The sequence below is a fragment of the Vipera berus genome (assembly GCF_964194415.1).
Source record: "Vipera berus genome assembly, chromosome: 10".
Classification (NCBI taxonomy): domain Eukaryota; kingdom Metazoa; phylum Chordata; class Lepidosauria; order Squamata; family Viperidae; genus Vipera; species Vipera berus.
In genome coordinates, this window is record NC_138213.1 from 2,152,387 (window position 1) to 2,159,792 (window position 7,406).

General features: G+C 42.4%; 1 protein-coding gene across 1 annotated transcript; it reads left to right on the forward strand.

Moving 5' to 3' along the window:
* The first annotated feature begins 83 nt into the window (after window positions 1-83).
* COX4I1 (cytochrome c oxidase subunit 4I1) lies at window positions 84-5,528 on the forward strand. The gene is made up of 5 exons (XM_081336073.1): window positions 84-277; window positions 2,521-2,600; window positions 3,435-3,599; window positions 4,195-4,326; window positions 5,137-5,528. The coding sequence occupies exons 2-5, from the start codon at window positions 2,522-2,524 to the stop codon at window positions 5,271-5,273; spliced, it is 513 nt and encodes a 170-aa protein (XP_081192199.1). The 5' UTR covers window positions 84-277; window position 2,521; the 3' UTR covers window positions 5,274-5,528.
* Window positions 5,529-7,406: the final 1,878 nt, after the last annotated feature.

A 7,406-nucleotide genomic window follows, 5' to 3' on the forward strand; every position in this document is an offset into this window, starting at 1 on the left:
GCCGCAAAAGCGTCGCAAAAGCCACTCGGCCCACCGTACGCGAGAGGCGCGCGCGTGCGCAGACGGGAGAAGGGAAGCAAGAGGGAGCCTGAAGGAAAGACGGAGCGAGCCGCTCTCCACGCCATAGCTCTATGGCGCCCGCTGCTTCTTCGCCTCGCTGAGTCCGCCGATATCCCGTCGTGCCTTGGAGCTCCACTTCCGGCCTGCCCTGCCCCGCGTCTCCCGTCTTCTCCTTCCGTCCTCCATCTCCGGCTGTAGAGGACACGGGCAGTCTCGGGTGAGTGGTTGGCCGGCGGCTGAGGCGCCCGACTCCCCGCGGGACGGGACGGGGAAGGGGCTGCGGGGACCTGGAGGGGAGACGCGGAAAGGGACGGGGGGGGGGAGAGAGAAGCTTTCCAGGGTGCCCCGCACTACACCTCCCATCGTCCGCAGCCGAGGGCTATCAGTTGGGGCGGACAGAGGTGAAGGGCGCCCTAAGCCTCCTCGGAGTAAGGTCCGCTTATGCGCGCGCCCCCCGCTTTTTTGGGGTGGGGGGAGCTACACATACAGAAACACACCCGCTCCTGGGGCTGGGCTGGCGAAGGAGGGGCAACTTTTTATTTATTCATTTAAAATATTCCTGTAACCTCCCACAGGTTAGATAGGTGGGATAATAACACCAATAAAGTGGGAGTGGGGAGCATTAGAGAGGCTTGTCACCTTGAGTATGTAGATGATAGATAAAAAGTTAATACGTGTGAGAGACGATTGGATAGATAGGTAGGTAATAGGAAGAGATGATAGGAAAGTGACAGATAATAGGTAGAGATGGTATATAGCTATATACATTGATAGATATATAGATGGATAATAGGAAGAAATGATAGGAAAGGCATAGGTAGAGATGGTATATAGATATATAGATTGATAGATAATAGGAAGAGATGATAGGAAAGAGAAAGATAATAGGTAGAGATGGTATATAGCTATATACATTGATAGATATATAGATGGATAATAGGAAGAAATGATAGGAAGGACATTGGTAGAGATGGTATATAGATATATAGATTGATAGATAATAGGAAAAGATGATAGGAAAGAGAAAGATAATAGGTAGAGATGGTATATAGCTATATACATTGATAGATATATAGATGGATAATAGGAAGAAATGATAGGAAAGGCATAGGTAGAGATGGTATATAGATATATAGATTGATAGATAATAGGAAGAGATGATAGGAAAGAGAAAGATAATAGGTAGAGATGGTATATAGCTATATACATTGATAGATATATAGATGGATAATAGGAAGAAATGATAGGAAGGACATTGGTAGAGATGGTATATAGATATATAGATTGATAGATAATAGGAAGAGATGATAGGAAAGAGAAAGATAATAGGTAGAGATGGTATATAGCTATATACATTGATAGATATATAGATGGATAATAGGAAGAAATGATAGGAAAGGCATAGGTAGAGATGGTATATAGATATATAGATTGATAGATAATAGGAAGAGATGATAGGAAAGAGAAAGATAATAGGTAGAGATGGTATATAGCTATATACATTGATAGATATATAGATGGATAATAGGAAGAAATGATAGGAAAGGCATAGGTAGAGATGGTATATAGATATATAGATTGATAGATATATAGATTGATAGATAATAGGAAGAGATGATAGGAAAGAGACAGATAATAGGTAGAGATGGTATATAGCTATATACATTGATAGATATATAGATGGATAATAGGAAGAAATGGTAGGAAAGATATAAGTAGAGATGGTATATAGATATATAGATTGATAGATATATAGATTGATAGATAATAGGAAGAGATGATAGGAAAAAGATAATAGGTAGAAATAATACATAGATAATAGGTAAGAGAGAGATGATAGGATGGATTGATGGATGGATAATAGGTAGAGATGATAGGAAAGACTGACAGATAAATAGAAAGAGATGACAGAAAGATAACAGGTAAGAGAGAGAAAGAGAGGATAGCATAGACAGAATAAAAGTGAGATCATGCAGTTTCACCTGTTCCCAGGTTTTGGGATTCTAAACAATAAAATGGGCCATAACTCTACATGGGAATGAGTCTGTCTCTGCCAGTCTTGATCTGAGCTCACGGGTTGACTTTAAAGCAGCTCTGAAACAGACTGGCTGTGAAGAAGTAAATTTTATGAAACTCTTGGTGGTTAGGATTGGTTGCATCTTGAAAATATCCCTGCAAAGCAGATTAGATAGAAATATTCCCTGGTGTGTGCTAAACAGAGAAGATTATATTAGGATTGAAACATTTGTTCCCCACCCTCTGTGTTCTTCATATTGTTGCTTAGAAGATCTTTTATTCTTAAGGACTTCAGTCTACATTAGCATCATTTCCAAACACAATAGAAGCTCTTCTTGTGATATCTGAAAAAACAAGAAATGGCATTTGGAGGGACGTTGCAAGTGGTGGATTCCTAGTAATTAGTGCTACATAATGTCCTACCTTCTTTTTTTTCTGTTTCAGGATGTTGGCTGCTAGGGCATTCAGCCTTATTGGCAGGCGTGTTTTGTCCACTTCTGTTTGTGCAAGAGGCCATGGACATGGTAAGCCAGCCGTTGAATCATCTTAACTGGTAGCTTGAAAATTGTTCTTGACTAGCCCATTTCAATTTAGGGATGCAGATTCCCTTTCTAACAGTTCTTTAAATTCTCTGTTAAGTTCTCTGTCATGTTCTCTCCATATGCTAAATAATAAATAAAAATGCTATAAAATTAAAATAACAGTTTACGCATCTACCTAGAGAACTTCACGTTGACTAGGCAGCCGAGTTGGTCTCAGTCTCTTTTGCAGGTTCCAGTCTGGATCAGTCCCTGGGATCAAAGGTTTAGTCCAGGGGTCTTCAAACTTGACCCTTTTATGACTTGTGGACTTCAACTCCCAGAATTCCTCAGCCAGGCACACTGGCTAAGGAATTCTGGGAGTTGAAGTCCACAGGTCATAAAAGGGCCAAGTTTGAAGACCCCTGGTTTAGTCTTTTGAGCTTTCACACCTATGCTGGAGCTCATCCTCAGGGAACTTCTATCAACTTGGAAGACTAAACCTCTGGTCCTGGTGAACCAACCCAGACTGGATCCTGCAACACTCTCCTGGGACATGTACATTTGCCCTCATCCGTCAGTCTCTCTTATCCTTTGTCTGGTCTATCATAGTGGCCTGACGGAGCCAGATCTAAATTTCAAGAATTCTTCATCATGGCTTTTTCTGAAGAAATAATGAACACTGCTGGGTTTGGGGGTTTTCTGGCCATGTCAAATCTTTGCAGAATGAAAACTTTGGTGCTTATTCTTCTGTTTTTATATTTCTGCCTTGCTAATGTCCTTCAAAGTTGCCAGGTCATGTATTAGAGTAAGACGTATTTTTTTGTTTGTTGCCAACAGAAGTTACAAAAGCACCAGATTATACTCAGCCCATATATGAGGACTACCCTCTTATTCCTTTGCCGGATATTCCGTTTATACAAGACCTGAGTGCTGAGCAGAAAGCTCTGAAAGAGAAAGAGAAGGGCTCTTGGGCCGCCCTTTCCCCGGATGAGAAGATTGCTCGTGAGTAGTGCCACAGAGGGAGAGATGTTACAAGAGGGGAAATCAAAAGAAACGGAACAAAAATGACCTGGCCTATTTAAATGCAGCTAGTCCTCGAATTACAACCGTATTGGAGTCTGCCAGTTACTGTTTTAAGTCTTGATGGTTGTAAAGCAGGTCATCATGTGACCGACCCAATTTTATGCCCCCCCTCCTCTTTTTCCTGCAATGGTGGTTATGTGATTCATTGTCCAGCATGGGGTGCTTTTAAGAAAAACAGGAAGAAAACATTGGTTTTCAGCAGGAATGTCAGAAACCATCTTGGGATGCTGTAAAGGACCGTAAATGCGGGCCGGTTACCAAGTGCCTGTAGTCACGTGATCACGAGGGTTGGACAGTTGTCAGAATTTGGGAACTGGGTCGTAAGTATCTTTGGGATGGGGGAGGAGGCTCCGTTGCAATTTTGAATGGTCGCAAGCTGAGGACTACTTGCACGTAAATGTGTACGTTCAGCTGTCAGCATTGTTCCAGTTACATTTTTGTTTTTGAGAATATTTTGTACTTTGACAAAGAGGGGTTTTTGTCCCTTCCCTCTTCCCTCTCCGTCTCGTTCCAGTCTACCACATCAAATTTGACAAAACATTTGCTGAAATGCTGAAGCCATCGAATAACTGGAAGACTGCGATGGGTTTAGCTGGCTACATGGTTGGCCTTGCGGCTTTCTTTTTCATTTGGGAGGTTCTGTACGGTAAGTCATCCCCTTGTGTGGAGGCCTTTAAACCCGGGCAGGGGAAAATCGATGGGAGCTGAATATTCAGCTTATACCCACACCCACGTTTGTACTGGTGGGAGAATTTTGTCTAGTGAAAAAGGAGGGACAAGCAGGCCTTTCGAAAATAGCATTTCACATTTTGTTTGGCTTCCTAGTACAAGAATGGGAAGGATAGATGATGGGGCACGAAACATTTGAGCCCAACAGAACTCTTAGACTGGCCCTCTCCAAGCCTTTCTCTCTTTTTTAAAAAAATTAAATGCAAAAGAAACAAGAAGGAAGGAAGGAAGGAGAGGGAAGGGTGGAGGGAAGGAAGGAAGGAAATGAAATCAGAGAAGGGAAGAAAAGGGAAGAAAAGGGAAGGAGGGAGGGGGTAGGAATGAAGGAGGGAGAGAGAAATGGAAGGGAAGAAGGAAGAGAAGGGAGGGAGGAAGGGAAGAAAAGCTAAAAGACCTCCAAACCTATATTTACATCTACACGAATCTCAATAAATTGAATCCATGATTCATTGCAGTCGCCCTTAGCTCATCCGCCTTAATTCTGCAGACCCCTGAATAGTTGAAGTCATACTTTTGTCTCCAAGCATGTAAAGAGAGCTGGGCTAAGGGGTCTCGGTCAGTATGAAGATTCGGATGGCACGTGAATTTGCGAACACAAGCGAGCTGCTGAATTACCTTAACAGCCTTTTGAGAGCATAATCTATGCCCTGATGTCCATCACTTGGGAGACATTAGTTGTTGCTGACTAACGCCAATTGTCACAAACCATGATCTCATCCAATTGCAGTTCTGAAACCAGTCCCCCACACTTTATCGGAGGATTGGAAAGCCATGGAGCTGCGGAAGCATCTGGATATGAAACCGGATCCAATTTCCGGCCTTTGCTCCAAGTGGGATTATGAGAAGAACGAATGGAAAAAATAAACGCCTTCAGGAGCCCCAACTTCTCTCGGGGGTGTGTGAAAGTCTAAACCCATTTCCTCATCTCTAGGTTGTTGCCCTGCTTCTGCCTATGATGAAATAGAATCCTTCCTTAAACCATAACAATTTATGTACCTGGAAATGTTGAACTGTTCTTACAGGTTAATGTGCAAAATTACTCCTAAACTAAATCCTGTTCGCATTTTGTTTTGTTTTTTTTTTGTTTGCAGGAAGATTAAAAATTACAGTAAACAAAAAGAGGCATTTGATTCTTTATTTGGTGTGGAATGATCTGCTTAAAATATTTGGAATCACCGATCTGTTGAGCTAAACAGCCAGCGACTGTCAAAGCTTCCCTAATAGGATGGTACATTTTTCATCAGTTGTGTTCTGGCAGCAGAAATAAATTAGTGATAAATTATACTATGCATTCAGAATTGGTAGTAATTTATCTGGTGGGGACGTATAATTGAGAGTTGCACCCTAGTGGGTTGGGCTGCTGCACAGACAGGATTAGGCAGTTTGCTGTAATTGCAGCAATCTTTTTTTTAAAAAAAAAAAATCCCAGGCAAAAGCATCCGGCTACATTTTTGGAACAGGGAATAAATAAAAACATGTTTACGTTTGTAGGATTAGACAATAATCCTTTGACAGTTGGACTCCTGCTTTCTTACACTTGTTCCATAACTCTACAGGAAGGGGTTTAAGTTCGGTATCGCAAAAATTGTATATCCCATTCTTCACTACACAACATTTCATTTTGTTGGGGCAGGGTTGATTAGGAGAGGAATCTTGGAACTGAGGATGGTTTGATGAAGCCAACCCAGTAGATCTACTGTGCAAGTCAAGTCTGTGCTTTGGAAATGCAATAAATCCAACTGTTGATACAGTTCCTTTAGGCAAATTGTATATAGAATAAAAGGGACGTGGTGACTCAGTGGGTTAGGACGCTGAGCTTGTTGATCAGAAGGTTGGCAGTTTGGCGGGTCGAATCCCGAGTGCTACGTAACAGAGTGAGCGCCTGTTACTCGTCCCAGCTTCTGCCAACCTAGCAGTAAAAATGCAAGTAGAAAAATAGGGACCACTACGGTGGGAAAGTAACAGCGCGCCTTTGGCGTCTAGTCATGGCCACATGACCACGGAGACGTCCTTGGACAAGCGCTGGCTCTTCGGCTTTGAAAAGGCGATGAGCACCAGCCCCTAGAGTTGGAAACGACTAGCACGCATGTGCGGGGGAACTGTTTAACTTTTTATATAGAATAAAACGGCTACGGGCAACTTGCCGCAAGACGTCTTGCTGCGGAAAAGAAGCTACACTAATATCAAAGACATTTTATTTTATTTTATTTTAATTCCATTTATATCCCACCCTTCTCCGAAGACTCAGGGCGGCTTACAAGCTTAGCAGTAATGAAATGATGGGATAGAATCATTAAAGAACGCAAAAGCAGGCCGAATGAAATGTGAACAACAAACATTAAAATATTTTTTTTATTTATTTTAAATAATTGAATTGTTAAATTGTCCTGCATCATGTTGTCCTGCGGTGCTTGACCGTAGTGGGTTGGCTGCAGCAAGTTGTCCCATTCCGTATAGAATATGCCAAAGGGTTCGTGTCAGAGACCAAGCTGAAAGGATCTTAAATACAACCTCGGGGCCATCCATATCTGAGGGGGAAAAGCCAAAGGAAAATAAAGAATTTGGTAGGGCACCAGAGTGTTTGAAAGGAGCTCTTGACACTGAGTCTTGGTTGGAGGGCTTCATCTACCAGGTGGTGACTGAGGAAAAAAACGGTTTCTGCTGAATTTTGGTGGAGACCCTGATGGTTGCTGCAGGGTATGGAGCTTTCCCAATAAAAACAAGTCGGTAATGGAAATCTTGGGATAGATAAAATTTAGGAAGAATGAGAATGTTGGACTAGCTTAAGATGAGCATGGCTTTCCTCCTGCAATATCTACAGTGTGGACCACCATAACAAGGGTGGAGGTTCTCAACCCTCCTCCCCAGTTTATTGTTCCCCCCCTTCTCCTCCTCTATACTGTATATCAGAATTCTCTCCTGCATTGTGTACTAGGATGGGACGCTCAACACCCTACTGAAACTAGAAAAAGATCTGCTTACCGTTACAACCTGATG